At 37.3% G+C, this 21665-nt stretch overlaps 1 protein-coding gene across 1 annotated transcript in view; it reads right to left on the reverse strand.

The window, feature by feature from the left end:
* Window positions 1–21665, reverse strand: part of RASA1 (RAS p21 protein activator (GTPase activating protein) 1) — a 64269-nt gene that overhangs the window by 9523 nt on the left and 33081 nt on the right. The window contains exons 10-20 of the mRNA XM_009886880.1: window positions 17762–17840; window positions 14715–14835; window positions 12636–12792; window positions 11103–11190; window positions 8440–8517; window positions 6992–7149; window positions 6644–6720; window positions 1609–1781; window positions 1239–1398; window positions 904–1046; window positions 114–229 (exon numbers count right to left, since the gene is read on the reverse strand). Of these exons, the coding sequence (XP_009885182.1) occupies window positions 114–229; window positions 904–1046; window positions 1239–1398; window positions 1609–1781; window positions 6644–6720; window positions 6992–7149; window positions 8440–8517; window positions 11103–11190; window positions 12636–12792; window positions 14715–14835; window positions 17762–17840 (1350 nt within the window). The remainder of the gene's footprint in view (window positions 1–113; window positions 230–903; window positions 1047–1238; window positions 1399–1608; window positions 1782–6643; window positions 6721–6991; window positions 7150–8439; window positions 8518–11102; window positions 11191–12635; window positions 12793–14714; window positions 14836–17761; window positions 17841–21665) is intronic.

A 21665-nucleotide genomic window follows, 5' to 3' on the forward strand; every position in this document is an offset into this window, starting at 1 on the left:
TTATGACTGATCAGCAGAAGATGAACCAGTAAGAACATCATTTTAAGGTGCAGTGTAACTCACACAAAAAGGAACTTTCAAATACAAATCTGAACAGAAGAGTGCAAACTTACGGAGGCAGGATCTCTGCAGCCATGAATATTTTCTCCACCAATTCTGAAAGTATACTGAGTAGATGTGCCAAATTAGTGTTTACATCTTCATTTTTTTCTAACTTTGAGGGATTTAACTAAAACAAAAAGAGGAAAAGATTGTTTCTTCTCCTAACTATAACTACATATAAAGTTTCATAGCATTACACACTGAATACTACTTCAAAGTAAATTAAATATTCTGCTGCTGTACAAGTTTCTTAGAGAACTGACAAGTCTGTTTCAATGGCTAGTCAGGAAATGCGAAGAAGCAATAGTTTTAAGCTCTAATACTCCAGGCATTTCTGAGGACTTCCATCCTTTCCACAATTAAGTTAAAGTGAAACACAGAAGTCAGGAGGGTCTGGATCAGTAACAATCATTTAATATCAGAAAGTTTTAAATTAAAACTAGAGTTCACACATTGACTTCTACAATATCTTGAGTTTATTAGAAGTAACTTAGGTTAGGACATTCAGTACCTGCTACAGTACAGTCTACAATTGCTAAAGAATAAATAGATAATTGAAAGAAACTGTAATTAAAAAACTTTAAAAGTTCTACTGTGAATACTGTTCCAAGTCAAAATCTAGGAAAAAACAGTATCTCTTAATGAATTCATTTTCTGTATTTCTCATGTAAACAGATTTTAGTTCTGAGCAATTAACAAATGTCTCTGCAGTTAATATTTAATGCAAACATAAAATATAATAATCGGTAGGTAATTGTGTCAACAAAAAGAAATGTTTAAAAACATATTTCAAGGTATCACCTCACAGGACTGCTTGCTCTCCATTATCTTTAATATAGAGTCTTTCAGTGCATGGTGAACAAAACTGGTTGCTGTGGCTTTCATATACTGCTCCATAAGTGTACTTGCTAAAGTGGTGGCACGAAACAAGGTAGTAGCTTCATCTATATGAAAAGACAGCAAAGTGAAAAGCTGAGAAAAGGGGACAACAAAAAGCAGAGGGTAACTGTGCTGTGTTTACGCTTTGACATATGTTGTAACTAAAGGAGGAGGGGAAAAAAAAGGAAGGTGCCGGAGCCCTTCCCTCCCCAACTGCCCAGAGTTCCAGTAAACTTCAGTGTAATTTCATGCAGTACCTTCCATGCTTATCTCCCTGTCATTTAGTGTTCGTAACAACAAGGACTCAAGCTTTTCATGAAGAAAAATCTTCAATAAAATGCCAGCCAACAGTGTTCTGTCCTGTCCACAAACGTGTGATAAGGCGTAGACTACATGAAGTTCTTTCTGGAGTATAAGCTGAAAGAAAAACAGAATTTTAAAATATTCAGAAGCTTCTCCTAACATATAACAGCTTTGGAAAAACTGGTATCATACATCTGTAGTGATACATAGATGTCACTATAAATATTATTTAATATTGTCAACCAGTGTTATGGATATCCATCTCAACCAACCAACAAAATTAGTTTTGACAGATAAACCAAGGAAAGTTAATCGACTTCATACCTCTTTAAACTCATTGTACTCCTCTTCTGGCATGATCTTCTCCATAGAATATCGTGCTCGAACACGCAAAGATCCTGGCTCAATACCCTTTAATGGTACGTGGGAACTGAGTTGAAACCATTCATCTGTTGCATGTCCTTTTTGCAATCGGCTTAACTGGCAACGCATAAACACTTCAGGAAAAAAAGCATTGTTCAAGTAAGTTATCCCCAGCGAAACTGAGCTACTATTGAAAGAAAAAACAGTTTATTTGCAGCACGTCATCTTGTTTCAGCACAAGACTATGAATAAGAGTAATCAAAATTTTTGACATCAATATATTGACAGATTCTCTCCTCAGTGATTTAACAGACTCCTGTAAACTGAAGAAATATAAAGTATTCTGCAAAGAATATATACATATCCATTCAAAAATGCCGCATGAATACTGACACAGTTTTCTTTGTAACACCCTTTGTAACAGTGAGTAAAAAAGTGCTACCCTGCAAATCCAGGCAGCAGTCAGAAACTGAAAATAGACAAAGTGTTCAGAATTCACTGTCCGCTTTCCAGCCTTGGGCTGATGCCGCCATCAGGTTTGCTCCATGACTACTCTGTTACTTCTTACTATGTATTATCATAGTGCTGCTATGGCTTTCCCAAACATTGCAATATGTTTGTATTTCTTTTACACGAACTCTCAGGTTAAGGCAGTAACAGTTCAGGCAAATTATGTCGAGAAGTGTTCCCAAGCAACTGGCTGCCTAGGTAATGATGAAAGTCAACTCAAGAATGGCCAAATCATTAATGCACCGTTCAGTGGTGTTGGCACCTTGCAATCACCAAGCAATGCCCTGGACTGCAGCTGAATTCTGGCCCAGCAGCCAGCCAGCAACCTGCTGCAGTCAGAGTACAGGCTCCTCCGGAGCAGGCAGATGTGCTCCTGAGCCAAGTTATTTCGCACAGAAAGGGTCCAGGCACTTGCAGAGGCAACACTGTGCCTGTGAAGCACCCACCACGCTCCAAGCGGGCTCCACAGTTCAAGTTTCACATCTAGCTGTCAGTCTGGATCTTTCAAGCAATCACCCTCTCTTTCCATGCCTATAAAGGAGATCTGCTTTTAAGGTCCTCACATTAAAAAAAAGAAAAACCACCAACCAACAACCAGGAGTTTTGTTTTGTTTTGGGTTTTTTGTGTTGTTTTTTTTTCCCCACACATATTTGCAAAGCCCGTAGACCACACCTGGCAGAAATTGAGAACAGTTCCAGTAGACTTCCCATGGCCCCAGTGTTGCAATACACAGCAGGATATCATTTGATACTGGAACAGAAAACCATCACATTTATAATGCTCACTTCGGGACATTCCTGTTACCTATTCCATATTCCTTGGAGCTCATGAACTGATATAACTGATAACGCATTCAAATTGGTCAAGTAGTGTGAAAAACAATTCATCATCACCTGCTACTTATCACCAGTGTGGATAGGAATATGTCTGTTGACGAGACAATCAATTGACTTTTCCTAGAATATTTCTCCCCAGCATCAAAGCTCCTGTATCTGCACCTAAGCAATGTGGTTTTCTTCTTATTTTGCTTGCACATGCATGTACGTCTTGGCGAAAGGAATGGTGAATGAAATACAGGATCTAGAATAAACTGATGATTTAATTTTTCCCTGTCGCTATAGTAGCACTTCATAGCTATAATATAAATACTACAATCTTGCTTTGTTTTAAAAAAAATAGATAGGTCAGAACAGAAATATCTGTATAGGGACTACAGAACAGTTACTATTGTAATTTATATTCAATAACTTTAAAGGAACAAGACCTTTTCCCATTTAGCAGTCTACATTGAATTAGTTGGCTATGTTCAGTAAAAGAATGCTATTAGTTGAAAAATTCAGGATATTTACACTTGCAATATAGCACATTTTAAAAGAGAAACAAGTATACAGAAAATCATCAAAACAAACAATAGTTGACCTCTTCCGTCCAGGTAAGAATTCTCCTGACAACAATCTTGATCCAAAAAGAATCACAACACTTTACATGAACACTAGTACAAAAAAAAATATATATATATATATAATACTGAGGTTTCTTAATCATTTATGAAACTTCAGGCATAACGTTTAGTAACAAGATTGTATTTTGGTTGTTAATAATTATAACCTGGGAATCAAAGTCAAAAGTGTTTCAAACTCAGGTTTGTTCCAGTCCTCAGACTGGAGATGAATCTGAATTTACTCTGAAGTCTTTGTCTAACCCTGCCAGAACAAAACAGAACCATCAAAAAAATCCTAAAAAAAAAATATCTCATTTCTGTTTCAGAATAAAAGCCATTTGAAATCTTGAGAAAGAGGAAATTGCATGGACATACTAAATCCTGCCTTTCGCAGCCACAAGTCACTGCCACGTTAGCACAGCCCCATCCTCCAGTAATCTCAGACATCAGTTTCAAAACCAAGCTTTGGCACTACTGCAAAAAAATAACTGTGCCTGAAAGGAAAAACATTGACTAACACTTTGCTGTATGGACTTGCCTGCATGAGGTGACCACTTCCATTATAATAATGTTTCTTTTTCCAACATGAACCAATTTGAAATTAATCCACTATCACAGTGCAAAAACAAACCAGCACTTCCACTCCAGTTCAACACTGTGTGGTATTGTCCCGAGAAATTTACTAATTCAACTGCCTAATCGTACCTGAGCATCTCAGTTTGCAGTAGCAGGAGATGAAGTCTACTAATACATTCTAGGGTGTTTTTTTTTTTTCAAGGCATATTATATATACTTACTTGAATAAATCCTCATGCAATTTACAGTTAGAGAAACAAAGAGAATTTAAATAGAATTGATATTAAACTGTTTAGTATAATTTCTGACTATATGAAATACTTTTAAAAAACAAAAATACTGAAATAATTATGGAATACTCATAATAGGCAAACTTGAAAGTCGAAGACTTGAAAGCTCGGGAACTATTTTAAAATACTGAAAAAACAGCCTCCGTGCAGGTAACATTTTGGTATTTAACTTGTGTGTGTTACCATGAAAGAAATAAAGCAGGGAGACCAATAATAGAATTTTGGGCCTTCAATCTGCATTACATGGCAGGAAAAGCAAGCTGAAAAGCCGACTTCACTATTTAACTGGGAGGATGAATAATACCAGCTTCACCTGACTCCCACTGCATAGCAGTCCATGTTTAACAGCTGTGGTTGCAAAGCAGGATGTTCAGGAAGGGAAACAATTCTTTTGCTTTTGAAGAGTTCAAGGGTTATGCAGGCAACCCGGCACATTGGTACGTAGAATAAAGTCTGGTTTAGCTCATTTTTCCCCCCCTGCATTTAACATATTAAATAGGGCCGGGGATGTAAGCAGAGATATGCGTTCATTCAAATTGGCTTAGACTAATCCTTATCCCAAAATGAAAGGGCTGTTGGGCTATGCTGTAAGAGTGTACCTAACTGCAACTAAGAAACTCAGCCCGCTCTGCTCCTGACCTAGATAAGGAAACCTTCTGCCACCTCCCACCAGCTGGATGCACCCAAAGCCAACACAACCTCTGTAATCTGGACAGAGAGGAGGAAGCTACAAAAACATTTTTAAAGACGTTACTGAAGTATCCCACTCAAGAATTATCCTTTTAAAGATTCTTTTACCAACTACAGCTTTGGTGTAGACAGATAATGAGTTTTCCAGCTCAAAAAAGAACAGTGCAAGAACACAGTCACAACTGCAGTTACACCCCTTTTGTGTCTCAGAGGGAATATTTTTTTTTTCCTCCGCTCTGCAGAAAATTTTCTAGTCAGAGGAAGGAGAAAGAGGCCTGAAATTGAATTAGGTTCTGCAAGAGCATTCAAAATGATTAGTAATTCTTCTGCGTTGGTCAAGGTTTCTCTACAGATCTCAAAAAAAAAAAAAAAAAGACGAAAATCAAGAAATTAGGACTGAGGCAAACGTAACAGGCCAGTAACACAATACATGCAAACTGAAAACAACGGCAATAGATTATAAATACTTTGACAGGCTTTGGAACAGACAGCTCTGAACACAATGGAGAAGAAAAAAAAAATTGAAGAAGGCGGGGAGGGTGTCCTGCCCTGCAGGCAGCGAAGAGGAGGCAGGGGGCTGAAGCTGCTCCAGAACAAGTATGGTGGGAAACAAGATACCTTGAATAAGAAAAAAAATAACGAAAAAACACATTGTGTGGGAAGATAACTAAACTTAAAAAAAAAAAAAAAAATCCACATTCTTAAAAAATAAGAATCCACATTCTTCAAACAATATCTAGAAAGCTGATAGATTTTACCAGCTTGCTGTTAATTTGCTGGAACAGAAACAAAATGACAGTTGAAGAAGCAGCTGTCCGGGTTATGTGAGGAAAATAAATTCTTGGGAATTTCTGTAAAAGGCAGAAGAAAATACAGATCCTTTCCCATTCAAAGTGATATGGAGGTAGCTTGAGGTTTAAGCCCAAGAGAGGCTACAAGGAAAGCAGACAGATGAAGTAAAATGGAAAGGAAACAAGGCAAATTTTGTTCAGAGACTACAAGAATTTTAAAAATATACACTTTTTTTTTTTTAACATGATGAAAGTACTACAACTTTCTTTTCCCTCCCTTTCTCACTGGAAATGACTAAAAAGACTGAGAAGGAATTCCATGCAATCAGACTTAAAACTCCATGGAACTTGTAGTTTTATGAAGCAGACTAATACCGACAGCTTCTCTTGCCTCTTGCTTTCTGGTAACAACATTCATTGTTTAACACAACAGCTACTCTAGAGCAGAGCCAGGAAAGCCACCAGATACACACGACTGGAATACTATGCATTTCACTACTAAAAAACACGCAGGTTCTCATTGTAAAAACATTAATGGAAAGCCAGTACCAGACATCCAAAACATATGAACACAGCAGTATGGTGAGCATGAAAATACACTTAATTCTCTTGTGATGATGTTTGACAAGAGTAACGAAAACCACACAAAGTATCCATTGCTGCAATATATATGCATCTTTTACAGAAAAATACTTACATATATCTGGATCTTTACTTTTCTTTGTTTTGTTACTAAGACTTATCTCAAATCTATTAATATCAGATGAAAGATCACTAGGAGAAAAGACAGAAAGCCTCAATTAATACTATACTTGGCTGAAATTTAAGCTTATTCTAAACTCATTTCAATCCTGAGTTCTCACAGTCAGCCAAAGACACTTACATTAACAAAGATATTTAGGTGCCTACAGAAAATTCTGCCCATGCAGAATTCAGCTTAAAGTATTTTTAAAAAGCATATGCAGAACAGTACACAATGTTAAGAATCTTAAATGCAATGCAACTTACAAATGAAATTCTGTAATTCAAGAAGATTAAGACTTACTCAAAGACAAATTCTTCTGACCACACAGGGTTCTGCCCTTCCCTGATGTGTGTTTTTGCTACCTGGACACTGTTCAGGTAGATGTTACAATACGGATTAGTAAAATGCTTTACTGGGAGCGTATGAGCTTCTTCTACATGCAAAATAAGACTGCTGACCTAAAAAAAAAAAAAAATTACACAAAATTTACTTTTTGTTGCTAAAACAGAAATACAAAACACATGAATGAATTATTTTTTTATCCTCTGTGTGGAGGCTTAATGTTACTATATGATTACTGAACACAAACTAAAATTTCCTAGGAAGAGCAGCAACGAACAGAAGTAATGGAACAACATTTTAAGAGGCACCAGTGACAAAATAAGAGTGGCTCAAATAATTACTGAAAACAAATCTCCAGCCCCATGCTTTTAAGGCATCTTGTTTTCTTCTTTTAAAATGAGCTTTGAGGCATTAGGATTTGCTAATACTAACTTTTCTATGCACAGCAAATTTTACTGAAATCAAAGGCTGGCACCTTGAATAAGAGTCATGGATGATTCCAAACACAGTGGCTTATTTGGTGCTTTCCTAACAGATTACATAAAATTTCCTTGTGCAACGCATTACAATCTATTTCTTTATGTAGATGAGTGTTTTCTTCACTTTTTGAAGTAAAGAATTATTTCAGATTGTCACTCTTTTTGCTTTGCTTTTGCAGCTTGAAGCCCTCAATTTAACTTACCACTTTATCTGTAAATTCACCTAATTTAGTTCGTTTATTCAGAAGTATCCAAACATCTTTAATGTTAACTACAGAATAGCTGTGCATCCTGGAAAATATCCTATTTTACTCCTTTCTCCACTGTCTGTTAAAATAACTACATTCAATATTCCTAACATTCAAAAATATCAGGGATTCTTGCAAGTATTTTTGTGTTATTCTCTGAAGACTTAGCCATTTATGACTATCTGTCCCCTACCTCTGAGGAAATTCTGACAAACACAGCACTTTCAAGAGGCCAAGAGAAATTAAGCCACAAGCATGGTTCAGCATGTATTTGTTACTGAAAATGAGTAACATTAGTTAAATAAGTATTTTGTTTATGTGTCACGTAAGTCTCTCAAATTTTTAAAGTTTCCCATGTGTGGTAAATTGTAAAAGTTAAGACAATACAAACGCTGACTTCTTTACATTTTTACTCAAATGTGTTCAGAAAATAATACCTAGCAAAGAATGTGCAGAGTGCCTAAAGCCGTTATGGGCTTTATATATACAGATATTATAACAAAGTGTAGGTCATACTGGTCAGTTTCACAAGGGTACTGCACAGCTCTGAAAAGTAGTAAGTACATGCAGGATTTACTACTGTTGAAAGTAAAATTATGAGATTTATCAGTATCCTTTTGCAACTAGGAGACAAAATGCTCTTCCACATGCACCTCCAACCCCATAGTATCAGCTTCACCTGACGTAGACGTTTATTTGATGTTCCTGGACTGGTTTTTCTTAAACTGCAAAACATCTGCAGAGCTTTCATCCAGTCCTATGAAAGAAGGATGCAGAACAGTGTAATAAAACAAAGTCAGCTACAGCTTCTTGCAGTGGAACAGACATTATATACAGGAAGTATCTGAAGTTTTCTCCTTAGCTTGGCAAAACCTAAGTTTTCTGCAATTCCAAAGCATGCAAGTTTGAAAATTAAAGCAAAATCCTTATCTGTACTGTGCAAAACCTAATAAAGGATTTGCAAGCCTGAAGCAGTTTCTGTTTTAGAAATATCAAGCATTACTAATGGATATACAGCATGACCTTTACCAATTTTCCAGTCTAGTAATATTACACAAAATTACAAATGGTAGATAAAATGAAGCAAAACTTGTTTGCTTCTGAGAAAATTACACTTAACAAGCCAAACTGTTTTGATTATTCTCTCCAGTACTTCTGTATGGCAGTCATACTACTGCATATACTTCAAACCAAACCTGAGACAGCATTAACAGAGGAACACAGAAGCATATATCCACCATTCCCCACTTCGCTCACAAATGCATAAAGCAGAGTGGATGAATGGACGGATTCTGTTTTAACCAAGGAAACAAACAGGTTGTCTAACACCAAACTGACTGTAGAACCTTTGTGCCTATTTTTTTTTTTTTTTTTAAGACAAATAAGCTGCTAAGAGGCTCTGCCAACTCACCAGGCCACCTCTGAAAAAGTCACTGCAGCGTGAGAAAGTTGCTAACAGAGGAGCTTTGGAAGGCGCCTTTGGAAGGTAGAAGATATGTTATGTCCTCGTTCTCTAATATTTGTCCTCTAGCCACCAAATTTTGTACAGCTCTTGCAAAGCAGAAAACTTAGGTTTTGACCAACAGCCTTCTGAAGTCTGTATCTCAAAGTTCTGCCATCTATTCTCCAAGTACAATTTAACAATGTCATTAAAAAACCCACAACACTGTTGCAACCTTACCCTTCACAGTATCTTCCATGTTTTGAAAATACCGGAACATTTTACTGCAGCTATTCCCAGCTATCCCGCTTTGCAAGTCAGGTTTCAGCTTTCAAAACCTTCCACAGAAGGAGCAGCAATCGAAGAAATAAATGCCTCCTAAATACTCTAACAAAATTATTGCCTGGATGCATAGTATGCCTCTATACTCACTCATAGCAGGAAAACCTTTCCCGTTAAGTGCCAAAGCTTATGGCAGCGAGAATGAACGATGTGCACAGTAAGCACTGACAACAGCATGTAAAGCTACATTTTACATTCGCTTTTGTTTTGTACAAAGCATAATGACAACATGCAGTCCATCGGATGGCGCTGCTTGACATTTATTTACCACATTATAAGAGAGCCTTAATATACAAATAAAACTATTCTTCTATGAAATGTTACAGAGTAAACTTCCCTGGGCCAAAGCCGTATTATAAGAAACCCCCTGTATTCTGTATAAATGCAGTTAACAACCTGTTAAGCAGATCAAAACCAAAATCAGATTATACCAAATGTTCAGGGAACAAGACAGGATATTCTGCCTTCTACACATTCTTACTTTTAATTTCTAGAACACAAAGGACATTGCAGCTGTGACAACAATGAATGTACAGTAATGAGTGTGGAAATTAATGTATATATTCTCATTATACAGCATGCTGCTTCTCAAAGACATTCAGAGTTGTGTGAAAAATGCTGCTGCATCATGCTGATGTCATCTCAGCGACTTTCATAAATTTGTGTTAATTTAACAGGAAAATTTGTGGTTTCCTTTATACACAGCACAAGAAGAATACTAAATTTATTCAGCCTTCATGCTTTAGTGAATAGCAGTCTATTACGAGTGCTCTAAACAGCTTTAATTCCAGTCAAATAAAGCTTTGCATTTGATTTAACTTCTGATGCAACATGTACATTTCAGAGCGATGGATTTTCAGAGCTACAGACTTAATAAATAAGGACATTATCTCATCTTAGATATGTTCTCCTGCTGGTGAGTGAATTTCAGAGAATTAGGCTCCTATCCTTCAATTCTTCATCAGCAAACATACATGCTAGAGAGCTAGTAACCAAAGGATACTAACTGAAACCAGAAAAGCTTACTTTTTATGCACGATCAGAGCTCAAGACTATGAATAACCACCAACTTACGGACAGGACAAATAACTGCAAAAGGCAGCTGCTTGGTATACTTTGGTCATTGGGCACACAAAGGTGCATTAGCATTTTAGCTCGTATCAGGAATATGCCTTTGAAGGGAAACTCCCACTTACCACGCTGTGGTTTATAACATGCAAAAGTCTCAAAGAGTAAATTATTCTTCTGAACCGAACTATGTCAAAAACATATGTTCTCCAGAAACATATAATAGGAAATAATGGAAGTTCAGCCCATGGTACCTAACCGGAATTTGTGCAAAGTAAAACCCCAAGGGCAGCTAATGTACGTGCTGGGTTCTCAGCAGCAAGTGTTCCCCTTAGAGACCCGCTGCTACTACATTAAAGCACCTGCTAATACAGACATAGCAACTAACTAGTTGTGATGCACTCTCTTCCTGTTTAAGAAGGGCATCATCATTAAATGCCACAAGACAAAAAATTACTTTTTAAATTACATTTACCAACAAAAGCTCTCACCTGTGCTTGTTCTGGAGTTTCGCCTGCAAAGTAAAAGATGTAATGCTCTTCACTGAAGTGCTGAACTACTATCTGAAAACAGTTTGGCCTTTAAAATAAACAAAACAAAAAATGTAAGTTTTATTATCTTCGTAATATTAACATACACCTTTCACTTGTTGATCTGTGCCACAACAAAGTTTACGCTGAACTAACACATTTCTGCTACAGTTCCTCACTAACAGCTTCATAAGCTGGTGCAACCTTATGCATCTCCTCCTACCCACTCATAGCACCACTTACTGTCCAACTACACTTTAACCCACAGCACAGTGTTTCTTAAGAGCTGTTTAAGAGACAGTCACTGTTGACCAAAACATTGTTTACAATATGCACCGAAGCCTCCTGCGTAACTGCCAACTTACACAAGGAACATTTCAGTAAGTTTTTAATTTATTTTTTTTTATTACTGTTCTGGTACTTTTCTCATCTGTACTATTCTATTAGTTTAATGGGTTTTTCAAAATTATTAAAAAGATTAAAAGAAACAACATATTAAACAAAAGCACTAGCCATTGCATCTTAAAAAATGCCAACATTTTAAGCAACTGCCTTGAAGATTTTTCACAAAGATAACTAGAAGTTGACTACACATAATTTTTTAATAAATATTAACATCCATGAGATAACCAGAATTTCTATCTAACATTTGTATGAGTAAGTGTACCTATTTCTTCAATATGATAATACAGGACAGTGGACCTTTATTTTGTAACTACCAATGAACAAATATTTAAACTCTTTCTTGTTAAGTACCAATGATATCTGAAAGACTTTGGTTCTCAACTTCATTGCTGATAATCACAGTCCTTGCATTTGGCATATTTTGAATATCAAAAATATTACAGTAAATAAGATTTGATGTGAAAATTATCTCTGAATATAGTAATTGTGCAAAAACAATTTCTGAGGATATTGACTTACGTGAACTCGTTTACTGCTAAATTGGTCTAATCTAACAAAAGTATTTGTTCTTAAATAGATAAGTACAGACTGTCTAACCAAGCTAGCTTTCAAATACCTATCAGAAGAATGTAGATCTTTTGGAATTGACAAAATTCTTGATCTTATCAATTCTTAGTTCAAAAGGATTAAAACCCTCAGTTCATAATCTCTAATGTCTGTAAAATGAAACATGGAACAATTAATGCACTCTATTAAAAAATGACAATGCAAAAAAAAAAAAAGCTGGAATCATCTTCACATCTTATTTCACAATAAGACTTTAATGCTAAATTCTAAAAATTCTAACTAGCAGTTGTTTATGTACAGTTGCTAGCAACCAAGTTGCCATGGCTAAACAAGTTACTATTCATCAGCTACACATGCTCTTGCAATCCACACCAACTACAGACTCCTGGTATGAACGAGGAGCCACAATCCGAGCCAGGATTACTTGTTCACTAGCCACATATTGCCCATGTCTTGTACATGCCTCAAACTAGCAGTCTACTCTCCCGCTACACGTACAGGAATTAAAAGCCAGTGTCCTACCTGCCAAACAAGCTGTCATGTACTCCGTAGACGGAACACACACTAAGGTCTATTAGTCCTTTGGGTTTTGTGGCTCGTTTTTCACTTTCAAAATAAATAAGCTGGGCATCATTTCCCTCCAATATAAAGTACAAGTTTTTCCATCTCTTTCCTTTACCTGTAGAAGAGTCAAGCAAAAAGTTACAATACTGTTTAAAAGAAAGTGTAAACTTTGTAAATGAAGAAAACAGAAGAGGGCAGAAAAGTTTTTGTCAATTTGCAAACCAAAGAACAATGTATAGGTAACCACACAAGTTATATCAGCATGAATACTCAATTTTATGCAACATGTGGCTAAAACTAGAACCTCTTTACAGACACAGGCAGAGTTGCAAAAGGTTCTCTAAACATTTTCACTAATTTTAACAGGATTAAGCAAGTGCATATAAGCTGCCTGGACAGTGAGTTCCTGTCAGTGTTAAGACTGTATCTACAGATTTACAAATAATGATCACTTTCAGCATCAATTTTATACTTTGATCATCATAAATACACCATGGTACTCAATAAATGAGTAACAGCACTGCTTTGAAAAGACAAATCTAACATCAACTTATTACAGTCTGTCTCTGAGACAGAAGAGTGGTTTTATTGAATTTGTTCAATATGCAGCTACGTGCATCTCTCTACATCTACTCGGTACTCCAGTTTGCACATTTAAAGTCTCTCATTTCTTTTAGCTAAAGGTTTTCAATTCATTATTTGATACCTCACTCTATGGCATTCCTTTAGATGTTCTCTCAGAATCAGCCTGCTCAATAGAAGAGATACTTTCCTTGTTCTGTTCAGACAGTCTGCAGTTTAGGGCAGTTTGGGTTTAATGTCTCTTTTACATTTAGCCATATTTAGAATCATACCTTCTTCCTCACTTTTGGTTGCTATCCAGCTTACCGTCTGTAACTTATCCTTCTAGTTGTAGTCTGTCACTGGCAGAAATTTTATTATTGACATTTCTTCTGTTTCCATTAATGCCAATTTTTTAAAAAAGGTAGAAATGTAACACTTGGTAAAGGACTAGCTTCCTCAGAACGTCAAAGACTTGCTCAATGCCAATTCTTCAGGGTTATATTAAGATGAGTCAAGAAGTCAGCTTTTAATGTATTTATTGTACATTATGTTGACTGTGTTAGAACACTAAAAAAGTTGCTATACATCTTGTACAGCAGAATATGCATTTTAAATTTAAGATTTAAAACATATGACCTACCTCGGAATAACAAAATTAAACGAGCTGTGCTTTCCAATGAATGCACAGATTTATACTATTCTAGCTTTCTCTAACCTACCTTATCAGCTAGAATTTGATGATTTGAGGGGTTCCATATTAAACACAAACTTTTATGAAAACATACATCATTTAATGAGTTTGAATGCTACCTTTGACCAGGATGCCTAGTTTTAATGCCGTGTTCTGATTTTTTTTTCAGAACAACTGCCAATCAACATCTTCACATTGCATGCAATATTATGTATCATGTTGTTCTATCCACTTACTACTTAATGAAAGAGACTTTTCATGCTCTTCACACACTTCCTAGAACCTTTTCCACACTTCAGTTTTGTCCTTTCTAGTACTACTACTATACTAAATTCACTTAGTATGCATGTTCAGCTTGGAGAAGGCTGAGGGGTGACCTCATGGCTGAGGGGTGACCTCATCACAGTCTACACCTTCCTCAAAGGGGGCAGCAGAGGTGGAGGTATTGATCTTCTCTCTCAGGTGAACAGTGACAGGACACAAGGAAATGGAGGGAAGGTGCAGCAGGGGAAGTTTGGGTTGGACATTAGGAAAAGGTTCTTCAGTGAGAGGGTGGTTGGTCACTGAACAGGCTCCCCAGGGAATTGGCCACAGCACCAAGCCTGTTAAGAGTTCAAGGACCATCTGGACGACACTCTCAGTCGTATGATTAAGTTTTAGGTAGTCCTGCGAGAAGCAGGGAGTTGGACTCCATCATCCGTACGGGTCCCTTCCAACTTGAGATATTCTATTTGCATTTTTTTGTTTCAGAAAAAAATTTCATAGAAGTAAACATAACTCACTTTTTTTCAGAAGATAACCTTTTTTGACAATATTTTTATAAAAAGCATCCTTTGTTTTCCGACGGATTGTATTGTAGATTTCTTTTCCATCCACCGTATCATTGAGCACTTGTTCTTGGTGCTGGTAAGCATGAAAGAAAAACATCTTTTAAGCTCAGAAATCACCATTAAAAATTGCAGAATATGAAGCTGCAACCAGGATCATCTTACTGAACTCACTACTATTGTTCTTTCATGCTTTTTAATAAAGCAATATAATTTTTCATACAATACCCTTGCTAGAAATGTAACAAAACTATTTCCGTATTTCCAGAATTATGGCAGAAGAAAAGTTTTTAATACAGACCAACTTCTACAAAGTAACATTGTGTCTTTTTTATATTAACTAAAAAGCAGCATCTTTCACAGTGATGTCTCTTAAATTTATGCAAGTCTTTAAAGATTTATCAAGTTTCTAACCGTCTTCTAGCAAAGCTTTTGGGACTGAGTAAACCTGGATAAACTCTGAAGCAACAAGAATGGTGCAGATCACAATTAAAACCGACCCACTCAAAGTTGCATAGTCCCTCATTAATCTCATTAGAGCTCACATGTCCTAATTGAGTAGAACTCAAGACAAGAGAAGAAAGCAGAAACAGAAAAAGCATAAATTCACACAGAAAATTGTAGGATCTGGAAATGCACGTAATGGCCAAAAGCCAAGCCAAGTTTGACCTTACCGAGTAAGCTGATCAGCAAAATTTCTTTAGCCGTAAGAAAACATCAAAAGCAAGACTGTCAAGCAGTGAGAACAGCACTGAGATGAAAAGTGACACATGAACTTGCTCATATTAAATATTCTACTTTTCTTCCTGCCCATATATCTACAAGAATTATGATTTTGAACAACATGACAAAAAGCAAAATAAAAAATACTTTGGTATTTTACTAACAGGAATTACAGGACCTACAATGAAAGCAACATCCAGATGTTTACAAGCTCCAGATAATCTCCATAAGCGAACAAGAAACAGTGCACAAAACAACAGATCTAGTGACATATATTTTTAAGTAAATTTCATGTTAGACACAGGAAGTCAATCAGATTGTCCCTAAAAGTATGCAAGACTTGAATTTTTTTTCCCCTCAAACACATAGAGCATGGTAGTATGCGGAAGGGAGAGAACACAAACCTGAACATAAATTGCACCACTGACCACCGATTAAAGAAAGTCACAAATCTCTCTGAATAGGTTAAAAGATTATTAATACAGGAACTGTAAGTGCATATGCAAAAAACTAAAATGAAGACAATTACTGCCATGATTCAAGATGAATGATGGAGCATGAGGGAAGTTACTAGTGAAGCCTTTCAAGGAGCAGTCTTAGGATTCATATTTGCTTTTTGTCCCATCCACATTACTGAGCACGAGTTAACAGCAGCAAACAACTGGGAAGCACAGATGGCACAACAAAATTAGCAGTATAGGAAAGATCAGAGTAACAAGGCGTAAGTCTGCTTGTAAAATGTAAAAGTTATACCTGCTGAAACTTACCACTAGAAAACAGAAAATGATAAACTTGAGCAGCTGAGTCATTCACAGGAGGGCTGAGCTATGGCAGAACACGGCTATGAGAGTGTCTGGCGGGGATGGAGCTAACTTTTGTCACAACAGTCCCTATGGTGCTGTGTTCCGGTTTTGTGACTAAAACAGGGGTGGTAACACACCAGTGTTTTGGCTCTTGCTCATCAGTGCTTGCACAGAGCCAAGACCTTCTTCATTTCCCACTCTACGCCTCTCCTAAGCAAGGTGGCTGGGATGGGCAAGAGGCTGGGAGGGGACACAGCCACGACAGCTGACGTCAACCGATCGAAGGGGTATTCCCTGCCATATAATATCATGATCAGAAATAAAACTCTGCGTGTGTGGCAGGGGGGGGGGGGGGGGTCTTCCTGGGGGATCCCTGCTCAGAAAACAGCTGGGCATCAGTCTGCCTGTGGGAGGTGGAGAGTGATTGCCTTTGCATCACCCCCACCACCCCTTCCTTTGCTTACTGAACTGTATTTATCTAGCCCCTGGATATTTTTTTTTTTTCATTTTGCACTCATCCTGCAGGAGAGGGGAGTGAGCAAGCAAAGGTGTAGGTCCTTAGCTGCTTGCTAAAGTCAACGCACCACAGAAATTGACACCTATTCTAGGATATTTTTGCTAAGCATTTTCCAGAGAGAAAGGGAATTACACCTGACATGGTACTCTAAGCTGTTGTGGTTCACCACATTCAAAGGTGAGCTTGCACCAAAATTGGTGGAAGCAGAGCAACTACGAGAACATTACAAAGGCACAGGATCAGCTTTGGTGTGCTTAGCTTAGTGAGCTAAGGGAGAATACAAGAAATGTTCTCATATTAATATGACAGATCTCACAAAGGGGTATGAATTGACTGTAACTCTATTTAGGGAGGAAATTAAAGGCAAATTTCTAACCATGAAACAGGAAAGTTCAGGAACACGAGAGGGAACAAAATACAAATGTATACTTTACAACTAGCTATAAGCTTACGAAAAGCTAGACAATGTGGTGTGCTTATTACTGGTGGTATCTTAGGATGAAGTTCTGCTATGGGGCAGGAGCGCTTCAGAACACACTGCAATCCCAACCCTGCAAAATCCCTGAAGCTTTTCCGTGCAAACATGTTTCCTCTGGCAGAAGAAAAACCCCCAGACACAGAAGACAGGAGGGCAGCAGCCTGGTTCCTCTTAACATGGGACTAAGGCACAGCATGGTTGAGCCAGGCCAAGGACCAGAGCCAGGGGCACACAGAAGAAGATTAATACCTCAGAGGACAGACAGAGCCTACCATATTTTCTGTTGACTACAAGCCAACCTTTGGTAAGTGAATGCATTTGAGGATAAAATAAAAGAAACACACAAAATGAAAATATTAAAATTGGAGATGATGCTCTTTAACTACCACTGGTATCTCTGCAATAATTCAGTTCATAAATTGATTTGATGACGATTAGTTATGTGTCTTTAACAACTGAATGCTCAGAGATGAAATCTTACCTGCATTGGAACAGGATCTTTAAGGTAATATCCTTCAACAATCTGTTCTTTTCTATAGTGCTCAATGATGTCAGCAATACTGTTCAAATAAGAAAGAGAATTCAAATGTTAAACAGGTTACTTTTTCCTCTCTTTGAGAATTTGCTTTTCCATACAACCACAGAAAACTTTCTCACAAATTTTTAATAAAATCAAGTGTTAAACATCATAATTTCATTTGTAGCAACGAGAATTTACTAATATACTGAAGTCAAGAAAGTCCACAAAACTGTATTCAGGATGTATTAATTCTAAACTCTACAAAATATTTTAATTAGTTGCTTAAAATGCCAAATAAGGACACTGCTTTTTCCACATTCAAGTAGCACATGTGCATTACCAGCAATCCAACCAAGCTGAAAATTGCTATTCTATTGACAATAATTTTCAAAGTCCTAGAGTAACTAGGAAAGGGGAATGGGAGATAGCACAAGTACAGAGCAATTTCTTTCTAGGAGGACAGAAATAGGAAACAGAAAAGGTTTGTAGCAGAGCTTATACAGATTATACTTGCAAATCACTGAGCTATCCCCTTAAGTTAAATACTCAACCAGTAGCACTCCTTTACAGGGAAGCACTCATTCTAATCACCAGATTCAGATTGCAAGTGCATTTGGATAGCTTAAGTGCGAAGTAGCAACAGATACAAGCTAAAATTCAAGGTGTTTTGAGTCGCTCTAACTTAATTTTTTGCAGTTACTGGAATTTACACTGCAATAAAGAATAGCAACATGAACGTCAATAGACATGAATCATTCCTACGTAAAATACCAACCCAAAAAAAGAAATAAATACTTAAGTAGAAAACAAAAATACACTGAATGTGTCTTCTCACTTCACACATACATAGCTGTGTGTGCAAAGATAATCAACAAGGCACTCAGCAATGAAATCTTTGACCTGTTACAATTGAATACTGTTGTGTTCAACACAGAAACAATATCTGATACTGTAAAAATCATCCCAAAAAACATTTAAAGGTATAGCAAGACCATCTTTGTTCACTTTTCTCTCTCTCATTCTACAGCTATGAACTAGTGCACGCTTGATACAATAATTAATCTTCCCACAAATATGCTTGTTTTTCAGGTATGCAGAATGACATGAATTTCTCATTCAGTATTAATGAAATCAAGTAAATTATTTCAATTTTTACTTAGATGCAGTCTGGATATGCCATTTTCTGCATAAAAATTTAAACTTGGCCACACTACGGAAACTAATGATTCAGTCATTACATTTTGCATGTTGAATAGCTACTGCCAACACCTTGTAATAAGTAAAAACAGAATTACATAATTTTTCTCACTCATCAAATCAAGAATACCTGGACTGTCAATGCCTCTTTTCTTTCTTTGGTTAAAAAACGCCAGCAGAAGTTCCTCAATATAAGGAGCAGGTGCCTAACTTCTTCCAATTTCATAAAATGGGCTGAAGAATACACTCAGTTGTATTTGAAAACTCTTTCCATAGTTGAGTGCCACGCAGACTACGACTTTATGCCAGGATGGAAAGACTAAGGGCTTGCCTCTGCAGCCCTCTCCTCCCGCAAATGAACTCGATTTAGATGGTCACTTTTATATTGCCTTACCACAACAGCTCAACTGCCTAAACAAACCAAACACTGCAAACACAAAGATAGCAGGTATCTGCAGACGAATACACTACAGATCATGAATCTGCAAATGATCAGGCTTATCTAACACGTAAAATGTCACGCATGAAATCAGACTGACCACAAAAACTTATCTAGAGCACAGGAAAATGAAACATAGCCTTCTTCAATGTCTGACAGCAACAACAATCCTACTCCCACAAAATGCATCAAGAAGGGCATAAATAAGCACGGACTTGAAAAAACGGAAGTTAAAATTGGTTTGATATACAGAAATAAAGATGGATCTCACTATCACATTACAGTTACTTTAGTAATTTTAAAATGCTCAGCATAGGGCTTCTTAGGTTCTGCAGGTCTCAGCTACTTGGATGATTTTAAAAGTATCTCACCATCATGCGCAGTATCATTTTTTAATACTTAAGAGTCAATTGAGAATTATTCCAACCACTGACATTTCAAATAACAAAGAATCCAGAAAGCCGAACTAAGCAACACCATTCTATACACTGTTAAATTATAAAGACAAAGAATTAACATTAAACCCATACTGTTCAGCCCATCACAACGCAGATGAATCTACCAGTTGAAACAAAATTATCTTCCAGTTTTTTAAGTTTTCATGTAGTGCTGTCTTCCAAATTCAAGATAACTCAAAAGCTTGTTCACTCTATAAACTATTGGGCCAATGTTTCTTACCTACTCCTTTGACTTAGAATCACTAGAAACAAAGAAAATGAAATAATTTTACAGGTTTCTTTGAATGCTACCTGTTATGTAGGTTGAATTTTGGAAAGAAGGCAGACAGAGAGAAGAAAAGTATAGCAGAAACGCCCCGGTATGCTTTTCCTACCACATGTTCTGAAATCAGAATTGAAACATTAATAAATGCTAACTTACATAAAAACACTGTGAAACATATGGAAGTTATTCACAGAACAGGTGAGCACAGAAAGCACTTCTGGAGACCACCTAGCCCAAGTCCTCAGCTCAAAGCAGGGTGGCAGGTTGCTCTGGTCCTTATTCCATCACATCCTGAGCATCTCCAAGGATGGAGACCTCACACTTTTCTGGGTGACTTGTTCTAGTGTTCAATCGCCCTCATAACAGAAGCCATACATCACTAATTGCACATCCTTGGACTGACATTTCATTACACAGTTCCTAAAATGACAACTGTACGCAGTCTGCCTGGGATAGAGTTAATTTTTTCACAGCAGCCCATGCAGTAGGATTTAGGGATTTAGATGTGACTGAAATGATGTGTTGATAGTGCAGCAGTGTTCTGACTATTGCTCAGCCACCCTTGCAGCGTTGAGGCTTTCCTTTTTCCCCACTCTGCGCCCCGGCGCCCACCCTGCAAGTAGGACAGGGGTGGGCAAGGAGCTGGGAGTGGACACAGCAGGACAGCTGGCCTGAATCAGCCAAAGGGATATTCCCTGCCAAATAATGTCATGCTCAGCAATAAAAGCTCAAGAAAAGGAAGAGGAAGAGGGGGGGACCTTGAAAGAAAACAAGGACAGTTTAACAAGTGAAGGTGTGGGTGGAGGACACCAGTGACGTAGAAGCAATCACTCACTACCTCCCACAAGCAGACTGATGCTCAGACAATCTGAGCAACACCCACCTTGGAAGACGAAACATCCCCTCCAGCTTTTATGGCTGAGTGTATCTCTTTGGTCAGTTAAGAGTCTCTGGAAAAACACAGAAAGCCTCAACACTGAGCAAGCACTGCTCAGCAACAGCCAAAACACTGTTTCACCCACAAATCTGAATCATGGCACTATACTGGCTCCTGAAATGAAAATTAACTTCACCCCAGTCAGAGTCGGTACAACCACCAGTAAATGGCTTTGACAATTTTTCCTTGAAAATGTAGAACGACGATGAATGGCGTAATCTGTTATCCACCAAAGATCCACAAAAGTTAAACGCTTTACTAAAGTCCATGGGAAAATACTCCTTTGCTACACAGTCAACATAATTCCCACAATAGGTATGCAATATAGGTAATACATATTGGAACCTTCAAGTGACAGCTAAAAGACTACAGGTTGGCTGTTCTGCAGAGCTAATACAAGAGAACAAAATAATGAAACCAGATCTTTGTATGACAGACTGCAAACAGAGCCTGTCGGTCATACTCATCATCAGAAATTTTAAGCAATTTACATACAGATTGTTGGGAGCACGTGCAAAACGAACAGGTTGGTGGAAAAAATAAGTCTTCCTACACAGCACAGACTTCAA

This window comes from Charadrius vociferus, unplaced genomic scaffold (genome assembly GCF_000708025.1).
Source record: "Charadrius vociferus isolate BGI_N301 unplaced genomic scaffold, ASM70802v2 scaffold244, whole genome shotgun sequence".
NCBI classification, from domain to species: Eukaryota; Metazoa; Chordata; class Aves; order Charadriiformes; family Charadriidae; genus Charadrius; species Charadrius vociferus.